The 12,643-nt window shown below is 35.9% G+C and overlaps 1 protein-coding gene across 1 annotated transcript in view; it reads right to left on the minus strand.

Annotated features, from left to right (window-relative positions):
- The window catches only part of PLA2G4A (phospholipase A2 group IVA), a 147,451-nt gene that overhangs the window by 37,666 nt on the left and 97,142 nt on the right, over window positions 1-12,643 (minus strand). The window contains exons 9-10 of the mRNA XM_058539851.1: window positions 6,636-6,858; window positions 5,525-5,639 (exon numbers count right to left, since the gene is read on the minus strand). Of these exons, the coding sequence (XP_058395834.1) occupies window positions 5,525-5,639; window positions 6,636-6,858 (338 nt within the window). The remainder of the gene's footprint in view (window positions 1-5,524; window positions 5,640-6,635; window positions 6,859-12,643) is intronic.

Here is a 12,643-nt window from a genome sequence, read left to right on the forward strand (position 1 = left end):
GCTTACTAACTGCGCAACCTTGGGTAGATTACTTGTGTTCTCTGTCTCTGACTTCCCTAATCTAAGGGAACTAAGGAAAGTGAAAAATTTACAGGGAATTGTAAAATGTGAATAAAATCAGTGGATAGTTTGTAGAACAGTTGTGAAGATCTAATGAGTTATGAAATGTAAAGAGCTTAGAAGAGGGCTTAGCACATTTTAATTGCTCAATAAATGGTAGGCACTATTATATTTCACGTATTCCTATGGCTATAACCATGTCTAATAATTTGAGTTTTAATGTATCCAAAAAGAATTCCTGGTTTTTGGCTCCCATTTCCTACACTTGCCATTCTCTCAGTCTTCTCTTCTTGGTAAATTGTACTACTTTTTATATATTCATGCCATTACTCATACTTTAGGATTGTTCTTGATTGTTCCCTTTCCCTTATATCTCACATACAAAGAATCAAGTTCTGTAGGCTGCATCGTCAGATACGGTTAGAAACTGGCTACTTATCCATTTGTCCACCATAACCATACTGGTACAAACTGACATACTCTCTCCCCTGGATCTCCACAATACTCTCCTAAAATGTCTCTTCTCTATTCTCCTACTATCTTTTTGATAGTAGTAGCCAGAATGGATTTTTCAAAATATAAATCAAAGTACACTAATGCCAGCTAAAAACTTTCCAATGGCTTACCATTACATTGAAAATAAAAACATGGCCAACGAGGCTTCATGATGGTCTGGCTCACGCTGCCTGTTCCGACCACATGTCCTAACCAATCTCCTACCGCATCTTGTCTTGCTTATTCTACCTCAGCCACACAAGCCTTCTTAATGTTCCTCAAAGAGGGCAAGCTCATTTCCACCTCAGCACCTCTTCTGCAATTATAAGGCTTGCTCTTTCTTAACTTTAGTTCAATGTCTTTGTTGACCATCCTCTATGAAGTCTCACCGCCATCCAACCCTGCCTGACTCATAACCCTCTGGCCTCCTTTTTATTTTTTCAGTTTTTCCTTTTCTGAAATTATAACGTGTCTAACTGCTTATCCAACAAATTCGAAATCCAAATAACTCCAAAATCCGCAAGGCTTTTTGCTATTCATTTGAGGGTAAAACCTGACCTGAACTCATTTAGCAGAAAAACCAGTCTTGAAATGCTATGAGGCTTAATCTTTATTGTTCTCACTTAATGTGAACATTGATACATTCTATCGGAGAAATCACTATTTGATTATAAGAACCCAATGGGGTATTACATATTATACAGTATAAGTATTTTTTTAACTTTAAAATCTAAAATATTCTGAATTCCAAAAAAGCTGACCCCAAAATTTTGGAAAAGGAATTGTGAATGTATATTTGTTTACTCAATGGTAGATCAGGACATTCTACTTTCATGAAGGAAGTTATGAAACCACAATTGTGATGAGAACACATTATAATTCATTTCAAGTCAAAGGCAAATGGTACATATACTCTTCCTCAGGAAGTGGAATATAATGATTTACATGGAGTTACTGAGACATGACTAGCAATGAATCAGAGGCTGTTAGGAAAATTTCTATATCACTACAAGTAATTTCCTATCTCTGAATTTACACACCTATCTTGGGTAATTAAGCGTGATAATTTCCTGGTTCCTACTTTTGTGGTAATCTTGTCTTTATTAATGCTGTGGCTTGTGCACCCAGTAATTACACACATTCTCAAGAGGTAAGATTTGCTCTCTAATCCTTACTGAAGAACTCACCATGGTAGTATTTGACTATTGTTCCTTTGCTGTTGACTCGTGCATTTCAGACTCAAACCTCTGTCCTGCGCCCTTATCTACTTAATTCCAACTTCCTGTTGCACGTTTATGCTTGGATATGCTGTCATCACACCCCACTATACTTGCCTGGAAAGGAACTCATAACATTTCCTCCCCATCTGGCTTACCTGTTTCTGTAAATCATGCTATCACAGCCCAGGAACAAAAAAAAATTTCTTTTTAACTGAAACCACTCTTCTACGCAATCCAGCCATCGCCAATCTCACCAGTAACCTTTAGGCTTCTCACAACCATCTTCTCCTCTCTTTCCTTATCAGTATCTCCCTAGTTCCAGTACCTTACTACAAAATACAGTGATATGTCTGCCTCCAGTTTCTTTCCTTGTCAATCTACCCACATGAATCACCAAAACACGTTTTTCAAAAACACTACTTAAATAATTTTCTTGCCCTACCCAAAAGCATTAAACATTTCCCATTATCATCACAACTGAGTAAAAACAGTTCTGCCTGGAATTCAAATCTTTCTATGACTTGGCACTAATGGTTTTCCCAAATATACCACCTACTCTTCACCAGTTCATATCAAGGCTAGTTTTTTTTCACTGCTCCTCAAAACATACCTTTGGCTTCCTTTCTGAGCATTTTCTTATACTGTTTCACATAGAGATGACTTTTACCTCTGCTTGATAGATCTTTCCTAGCTCAACTCAAATTTGAGTTCCATCACCCTCACGAAGTCTCTTATGACAATATACTAAACCTCTATGATATCTTGTACTTATGTCAGTTCTACACACTTTAATAGATAATAATATTCTATGTGTATGGCTCATTAATTTTTCATGTTTTATTTTTGTGTTGTTAAGGGGATTCTAACTTTCTTGAGGAAGAGTACTATATTTTCACTCCTATAGTGTCTGTCAAAGAACTTAACATGATATAGAGTCTATAAGTTGTGCTCAGTAAATGCAATTTACTGACCAATGGAAATTTTAAAATGAAAGTTTTAAATCCTCTTAGCAATGCAGCGAACTGGACGAGTCAAAAATATTTAACAGTTTAAACAACTAATGTTTATTTGTTTAAAATCTTCAAAAGGGAATATTCTATTCTAAGAGAGAAGAAAAACATTCTCTGATATTGTTGAAGTAAAGTTGATAAAAATTCTGTAAGCTAAGATAATTTGGTTCTTTGACTTTTTAAAATATAATTTAGATACTATTTCAACTTTTTTCCTCTGGTATCCATTTTTATCTAAGAAAACTTTAAAGGAATAAAGTAGATACACATCTCCATTCTTTTTTTTTCCTCAATAACTGAAGCTACTTGAGGCTTCACAACATGCACCTTTGAATGTCTTATCTGGATACAAGATCCACGTAACTAATGTTTGATGGCTTTGTCCAACTCTGTTGGAAGAAACAGCTTGAAACTCCTTAACATAGAAGTTAAACAATGAAGGTTAATGGTGCATCTCTCATCTCAGTAACAATATTGTAGTTAGGCAGATGGCCCAAATCAGACATATCCCCGTAGAAAGACTACTAACTGAACATAAAACAGATTTTTCTCACTCTAGATGGGTCTAAAATATTCAGTCGCTGAAATATTATTTATTCTTTAATTATTTTAGTCAGATTTTCTCTTGAGAATGGCGACTGACTAAAAGTTCAGAATAAAAAGAGGCGACTGTGAAAATGCCATAACAATTGTAACAATGGTCATAAAACTATTATATTTTTGTCTCTTTATCATATTCAGTCTTATGCAAATCTCAAGTGATTGTCTTAATAGCTACAGAAGATAAACTCGAAGTTTATTAATGTCCTTTTTTTTTTTATAAAGAGGAAAATAAGAATCAGAGAGATTAAATGATCCACCCAAGTTATTTCAGCTTAGAAGTAAGACAAGGCTTTCCAATTAGTCTAGTGCTTGTTTGACCATATCATGATGCTTCTGGGGTAAAAGATGGCTTATTTGGCTATGCACAGATTTGACTACCATGCTGGTGGTATTTATCAAACCATTTCCAAACATTTCAAGACCTCACAAGACAAGAGCTATGAGAAAGCAAACACAAAACAAAAACAAAAACCAATTTCATCACGGCACTTACTTCTCTTCAATGATAAAATCTCAACTGTCCCTATGAATTCCATTACAGCCAAGGCATGGTTCCTTATTGCTACTGGGCACACCGTGGTTATCTTAGTCCCCTACCTATTCCCCCATCCAATAGTTAAATTTGCCTCTCATATACAAACCCTATTCATCTTTAAGATTCAGACCTCTGACTTTTCTCACACAGCTTTCATAGAGCACTTTAAATTGTTAAGATTTACTGAAACTTAATTTGGGCCAGCCACTCTTTTAAGTACTTTACATACTTCATCTCATTCATTTAGCAAAACACTATGAGGAGAGTCTCATCCTCATTTAACAGATGAGGAAACTGAGGCTGAAAGATGTCATGTAATTTGGTCAAGGGAACAGTGCATAGCAACATTCTGTTCTTTTTTGTGCCTTAACTTCTTTAATAATTATTGTAGACTTCCCAACCAGATGATAAGATCTTATAGAACAGAGGCTATGCTGTGGGGAAGGAGGGGAGTTTGCACTTAGTGTCTGGCATACTACATTCTACATGGTCAGTAATCAGAGAAGTCGATAATTTTACATAAAGGACAAAGGATTTTTCAAGACCAATTCTCAGCTCTGCTACTTACTTTCTATGTGGCAATGTGCAAATCACTTAATCTTTCTCAGGTTTTGTTTTTTTTTCTGTGAAGCAGAGCTAAAAATACCTCCCTCCCTGGGTCATAGTAAAAATTGAATAAGATAACAAACATGATAAGTGCTTTCTGAACCATAAGCATGATAAACATTTTAGTCAATGTAATTGGAAAACACTTGTTGAATGAATGAATTTCAGGTACACTGCTTTTTATAAAGTATTCAAAATTCTTACCTGAGAGTAGTCAGTTGAGGAAAAAAGTGAGACTCGGTAAAATTGCAAAAAGATTCTGGATATAAATCTGTTAATTACATGCTACTCACAATGATTTTTTTAAGCTCATAATGTGACTGATGTCACTGAGACACTTTCCCTAAAAAATACAATGAACCCCACCAGCTACAGACAGAAATGCTACCACACTGCAGATTAGGATTGGTGGAGGCCCCCAGAAGTACGATGTCGCATAATTTTAGAGCACCTAATGAGAAGCGAAGCTACAGAAGAAACAAATGTTTATATCTGAGATTTAACAAAATGAGACATTTAGTTCACCAGCTGCCACAAGTATAGACTAGTACTTTTTAGGTACTGAATTATAAAAATTAGAATAGTGCTTTGAATGATAAATATATTATATTACCCAATGCAATGAAAATATAAGCAGCAAGCAAAAGTATATGCATTGCCTAAAAGCAGTAGGCATACTATTTTTGCTAAAAGTCTTTGAGAAATGAGTAATTAAAATTGTTATTGATTATATTCATGGTTTATTTTTTATAGTTGATTTTTTATTTCACTAATTTAAATGAAGATACATTAGTAACTAGTTTCATGGAATATTCTCTACAACCAGAACATCATCTAGGTTAATATTTTCTTATATTTTCAAATGTTTTTATGTTACAGAAAAAAAATTATTAAAATAAGCAACTGAAATTGCTTATGATCTTATTCCAAAGAAAATCATTAGAAACCACAGTTCAAAGGCTTCAGGAAATGTTCTGAAAGAGGAAATTACAAACCTGCAAACATCAGCTCTGAAACATCGGGTTTGACATGGAGACAGGTGAAAAGAGGTAATGGGCATTGTGCAGTATTGACTTTTTCCCTCAAACTACTCAAGGTAGCATTCATTCTCTGTTCACAGAAGAAAGAAAGAAATGATTTTAAATGCACAAACAGATACAGACAGAACACTATTAAAAATAGTACTTCCAATCAAGACACTTAAAATTTTTGTAATAAAAATAAGCCATTACTTCTAAAAATCTCTGGTTCCTGAATAAACAACAAAAAGTAAGCTTTATGGAAGGAATTATCTTCATTCTAAAAACAACCATCACTCTAGGGACTATGCCTACATTTGAACTGGAGAACGATTTGGCAGCTATGGAGCCCAGAAAGAATTTAGTCTCTGGATTCCGTGGCACAGACTCTACCTCCCCCGCTTTATCTTCAGATGAAATGTCACAATGTGGTCATGTGTCAAGTGGATTTGTTCCATGTGATTCACTCCCTTTTCTGACTTTTTCCAGACAACCTCCATTCTTCATCTACCATTCAAATATTACTTGTATTCAAATATTACTTGTATTCACCTCCTTATCTAAAAAGATCACCATTTGGGGAGAATGGGTGGTTAAGGGTTAAAACGTGCATTTTTCCAAAAAAAAAGGAATGCAAAAGTACTTCCCTACACATCAAAATTGATATACAGTTAGAATGAATTAGTAAGCACTAGGTTGAAACGTAGAAGAGTTACGTCTGGCAGGGAGTACGTGCTCAGTATACATTGCTGATAGGGTAAGTTGAGTCAAGTGATTTTTACAAAATATACCATATTTTGTTTCCTTTAAAATATTATGATAGGGCCGGCCCCGTGGCTTAGCCGTTAAGTGCACGCTCTCCACTACTGGCGGCCCGGGTTCGGATCCTGGGCGCACACTGACGCACTGCTTCTCTGGCCATGCTGAGGCCACGTCCCACATACAGCAACTAGAAGGATGTGCAACTATGACATACAACTATCTACTGGGGCTTTGGGGGAAAAATAAATAAATAAATAAAATTAAAATGTTATGATATACATGGTCTATGTGTATTAAAAGGATTGTAGATTGAGCCATAGCTTACATTGTGAATTAGTGTTTCTCCTATTAACATGCCAAAGATATCAGTAAAGGTGACAGGCTGTCCAGAGCTTTTCTTCTTCCATAAAGACTCAACATATCTTTTAATTTTCTGTGGTGTGAGAAGTAAAAGGGGGTTATAGCTAACATTTTTCATTAGCTCTTCATTAATCTCCTCTGGCCCTTTCTCTGGAAAATCAGGGTGGGAATATAAGGTTGACATGTACCTGGAAAGAAAACAAAAGATAATCAGTAAAAATAAAGGGCATTGCATAGTACTCTCTAAAGAAAGTAGGCCTCTGAAAGAATGGTTGGTTCACTTAATTATCTGATTAAAGATATTAACCCAATTAAGGCAAGAATTCATCAGTCAGAAAGGAGCTGGTCTACAATGGAAGCAAAGTGAAGGAGAAGTCTCAGAGGAAACACTGGACTTCCCATGCACAGTCCAGAGGAGAGGAAGAGGTCGCTGGGAATGGGAATCCCTATCAGACTATTAGAGACTGATAACACACACATTTGAGTCATGTAAATAAATTGACTTTCTGGATATAATACTAGCTAGCAATCTGATAATCTGACTTTTCATGCTGATTATCTACAGGTAGAAAATGTGCTGTCTGAACTATTGTGAACGCCTAATTCTCCTGATAAATGTGGTTTTTTTAATTGTCCATTGGCCAACTGGACAAAATCCCCAGCCTTACCAATTGTAGGTCTCAGAACTCCTGAGCATACAAATCTGATGGTGAAATCCTGGAGAGGAGTAGATCTTTAAGATACACACTTTCTTGTGAAGATTCTTGGCCACCAGCCATTTCACCACTTGTGGTGATGCTGGAAATCACCATGTGCCTTGGTATTTAATATTTAGACAAACATTCAGTTACCACCCTCCTTCCTGTGAACCAATATCTTTAGCATTGTAGCTCTCATACTTAATATTAATTATTAGTTTACTTATCTGTCTCCCTTAATAAGTTGTGACCTCCTGCAGGGAAAATTTTGCTTATTCATCTTTTTTAGCCTCAATGACTAGCAAATGCCTGGTATATGGCATGCAGTTTTTTGAACTGTTGAACTTAGAAAACAAAACAATGAAAATATAAATATTATACCACTCATCCAACCAAAGAAAAAGTACCACGTATTTTAATCTCCTGTTTCCTTGATATTCAAATCAAAATGCCTACCACAACGATTTATCTTCCCTTCAGGGAGAGGATAAAATTAACTCTTGCTGTGTCTCTGTTATGTTCCAGGCCTGTGCTGGTTAATTGCTCATAAACTGTTATCTTCAAGACTTACAATACTTTCAATTCTTTTTTAAAGACAAGAAAAGAGAGGATTGATGAATTTAAATAACATGTTCACAGTACCCCAATTAATAATAGAAGAACTAGAATTTAAAATTTGTCATCTCCCCTGACAGATTTTATTTTTTAAAATCTTTTAAAGAAGATTTCAGTTCTTAGAGACCAAACTATTCCCATGTCACATTAAATTAGAATTTCTTGTTGGATTCAGAGTTCTTTGAAGACAAACTGAGAATAATTATAAGTTAACAAATGGGGAGGAATAATAGACCTAAAATGGAACACATACTCTGCCAAAAAAAAAGAAAAATTCTTAAAAGATCTTTATTACACAAACTGAATTCCTAACATTTCCAACAAACATGCAATAAAGATAAATCAGGCTTACTCTGAACTCGAGCCTGATATAATCACCAAATATCTATAAAAAATACAACTTAGATTGCTTGAGAGACACAGAGGTCATCCATTCCTACAGTTATTCTGAGATCTACCCCATGATTCATCCAGATCAACAAAGATCTGATTTTCTGGACCTCACCATACTTTACAACAAATGCACAAACTGGTGTAATGATATTGGTTTATATTTAAGGACATAATAAAAGTAGGAAATAAAACATCATTTTGAGCTTTTAAGTGGTCAATTCTGGACCTATTCAGGATATGCTTCATTCTTTATGAGAACACTAAGAAGTTCTTTACTGGTCTTATTACCAAGAATAATTTCTACCTCCACAGACCATTGTCTTGCACTTAACTTATTAAAAATGTGTATTATGTAACTGTACATGGTTTGGATTTTGGCTTAAATTCTAGAAAGCTTAAACCCAGGCCTGTGTCTCATGCCTCCCAAAGCTATAGGTTACACTGTGAATTTTTAATCTAACTTCTAGTGATACAGTTTTTTACTTTTTTTTCACTTCTATTTTTTTTATATACAATCCAGTTTTACTTTATAATAGGATATATTAAATCCTTTCCTTAATGAAGCAGGATAAAAATAAGGAAAAGAACCAAACAAACACTTAATGTCAGTAGAAATCAATTTAGCCACAGAATGATTTTTTTAGAAAGGTAGGTGAAAAGGAAATGATATGATCATTCTGCTATTGGAAGTTGTCATTTCTAACTGTTTAGCAGAATGATGTAATTATTCAAATCTCATTTATGTTAAGACTTCCCTTCTCCACCTATATTTAGCTGGTCTTTAAATGAATCAATTTATGATTCTAACAAATACCTCCACCCCATGGATTGCCTCCAGCAAGATCTGAAGGCTTTTCTTCTCTTCCTTTCCTCTCAACGTTAGCCATTCGATCTAGATTAAGAAAATCCTTCCCCTAGGGTTGGGGGATTGGTCAAAAGCTAGGACCCTGTGCCACAGTTTCAGAGGTAGATCTTTTTAAGGGGTCAAAATGTATATAGATGTCAGCCCAATTCTCACTTTTTGTTCCATGTAGAATGTAGTCTATTGCAGTCCATTTCTGCTTTCTAAATATTGAAGTAAACTCATTCACTCAGGGAGTCTCTCTCTCCCCTTTCTCTTTCTCTTTTTTATCCTATCACAAAGCAGTTGGCTTAGGGATATAAGCCCTAGAGAGAGACAAAAAGACCTAGAATATCTGAACCATTGGGATTGGGCTAATATTCTCTGCTTGTCCATCGTTTATGAACCTCCGTTTCTTAAAATTCACAAGTGTGAGTTGGACAGATTTTTCCTGATGTCATTATGGTGACATCCAAGACTTAAGTTTCAGCTTTGGTGGTAGCTAAAGATGGAGTACTAGGCAATGGCCAGTTTTCCTTAAATAGCTTTCTTGGTTTCTGTGGTTGTACCAAGGCAGGATTCAGCTATTACTGGCTTCTGTGGACACACTACCACCTAAAGCACACAAACATCACCCCAGTTTTCAACTCTGTAGTTAAACCTTAATTTTCATTTCTTTACCAATAAATGGCTCCCAGTTATACCAATCAAGTTTCAAAAACTAAGTGTCTTAGACATAGAAGGGTCTCTATAAATAATTAGTTAATGAATGAAAGGGTCTTCAATGTATTTCTCTATAAACCTGAAAATATTTGCCTCTACTTTTTCCACATATTTATGATGGTATACCTCATTCTCTCCATATGAATGCATTTTAGGCTAAGTGTGAAATTTTAAAAGCTAAATCATGCCAAAGAACAAGGAATTTTCAGTTCAGTCCCTGCCTCCAAATCACATAGTCAATGTTTTAAAATATCATTATCTGGCCCCCAGGACTTGCCAAATCAGAATCTTCAGGGGTAAACATTTAGAATTTCTGTGCTTAAAAAAAGTGCCATAAGTGATTCTCATAAGCAACTAAAATTTGGAATGATTTGGGAAGACCCTCAACATTTGCGACGCAAATATCCTGAAACCCTAAAGAAATCCCTAGATTAATTTTCCCTCCAAATACAGTAACTTATGTGAGTCTTCATTTAGTCTTTAAACATATGGTAAGTGGGAGACATTCATTAGTGAACAAAACAAGCATAGTGTCCACCTCAAACAACGTATTTTCTCTAACAAACACCTTGATCTTTTAGCCTTTCACCTCTTATGTGACAACTTCTGTTAAAATTGTTTCAGTTTTCAATGTTCCAGGAATTCTTCAGACTGTTAAACTGAAAGTTCTCATTCTTGGATTCTATCTCAATCAGTTTAGTGAATTAGGCCCCATTGTCTATAGATGCAGAGCTGCTCTCGTTCCTCTTTTGATGGTAATGTCATACAAACATGGCAGTCAATATCCAGTAGCTCCTTGTAATACTACAAATGAACGGCTGTACCGAGGAAGGGAGTTGTGCTAACTGAGCAATTAGCAGGATTACTTGGGATGACTGTCATGATTCTCCTAGTTCACTCACGTCAGTTCTTCTAGATGGTTAATACTTATATTTAACGAATAATAGGTATCATCCAAAAATAATTTCAGAAATCATTACCATAACAGTAGTAGCAGTTACAAGGGAAGCTTTTGTCCTACATAACACTCTCTTTTGTGATCACAGAAAACTTTTTGGGAGGTCCAGGGCTTCTCCAGATATTTCTGTATTACCTCACTGGTGCCAAGTCATGGTCAAGTACGGGCGGAGTATAAAAACTTACACAACACAAGAGTGTAATTTGTTTTTCCAAGTCTTTCCGAATTCCTTCCTTTGAACTTTTTCCCTTCTCACCTATACTTTTCAAGAGAGAATTGTTAACTTGAATCATCCTGACCAACTTTTCTTCCGTCTCAGGAAGTGTCTCTTCTCTCCACGGTTAACAGCTTCACGTGTGCTTTTTACCTCGTCCTGTCCTGTCTCTGCTTGAATCTTTTTCTATCCATGATCCATCTATTTCTTTATCTTCCATCTATCCCTCTCCACTATTCCCTTCCCCTCAGACTTCTACAAAAATGTCCAAGTCTTAAATTCCGAAAACAAAACACAACAAAAACCCCTCCCTGGGTCCTATATTCCCCTCGTTGAAATAATAGACGGCTCCTACTAGGTTCGTTTTCTCGTCTTTCTTCTTTTCACCTACTATTCCCTTCTTATTTGCAATCTCATGATCAAAAGTGCCCTTTATTTACTTTATCTAGTGACTCTTGCTAAAACCACTAAAGATATCCAAACCTAGTTCTAAGCTAAGCTTCTCACAGATCTTTCACTCTATTCAAATACCGACGACTTCTTAAAGCACTCTCCACCCTTGACCTCCGGAACTCATCTTTTACTTGATTCTCTTCTCTGATGCCACTTTGCATTGTCCATTAGAGTGTTCTTTCCTTTTTGGGTCCATTAACTTTGAGGATGTCCTAGAGTTCCATGAATTTAATTATTGGTGGTAATAACTGACACGGTAGAAGTTAGTGAAATTACCAAGAGAGGATATGCAGATACAGTAGAACAAAAGAAAGGTCCTGGAGGAAAGGAGAAACGTAGTGAGTAGTAAAGACAATATGGAAAAGAGAGCAATCAGAGAGGATGAAATAAAAACAAAAAAGGCACGGTAGGAGGGATTTGAAAGAAGGACAAATCAATGTGTGAAATGTCTCCACCCCCAACCTCATCCTTTCTGACTCTCCCAAAAAGTCAAGGAGAATAAAAACTCCAAAAGACACCACTATATTTGGAAATTAGGTGGTCTCTGGGTGAAAACTGATTGTAAGGATTTTAGGAGTGAGTGGCCTTTAAGGAAATGGAATAAATAAGAGAAAGCTAGCCTTTGAGGAAATTAGACATTGAAGGATAGAGCAGAAGTTTATGTATATGCAAATGTGTGGCCTGTAATATTTAAATGATTGGCCCATAACATTTAAAATTCTCTTAATTACATTTTGCAGAACTTGTTTTCAGAACCCTATCAGGAGAATATAAGATGTTGCCCAAAATCTATAACCAAAGCAAGGACCGCAGCTCTAATTAAGCCCAAACACACACTATTATACCCCCGAATCAGTACTCAAGGCCTGGTCTTTCTCTATTAGATGAGTTTAAGAAGTAAGCTTCTTGCAGTGTAGTGGTCAGTGATAGACCACAGGGATCTAACAAACAGCGAGTACAGGGGGAAAAAACCACCTGAAGTGTAATAACAAAATGTTTGAGTAGGTGAATCAATCTTAGGGTCCAAGTCTTTCCATCACATTACTCATTAAACAGGCAGGTGCCTGCTCTTTCCTTC

Source organism: Diceros bicornis, chromosome 4, assembly GCF_020826845.1.
Source record: "Diceros bicornis minor isolate mBicDic1 chromosome 4, mDicBic1.mat.cur, whole genome shotgun sequence".
NCBI classification, from domain to species: domain Eukaryota; kingdom Metazoa; phylum Chordata; class Mammalia; order Perissodactyla; family Rhinocerotidae; genus Diceros; species Diceros bicornis.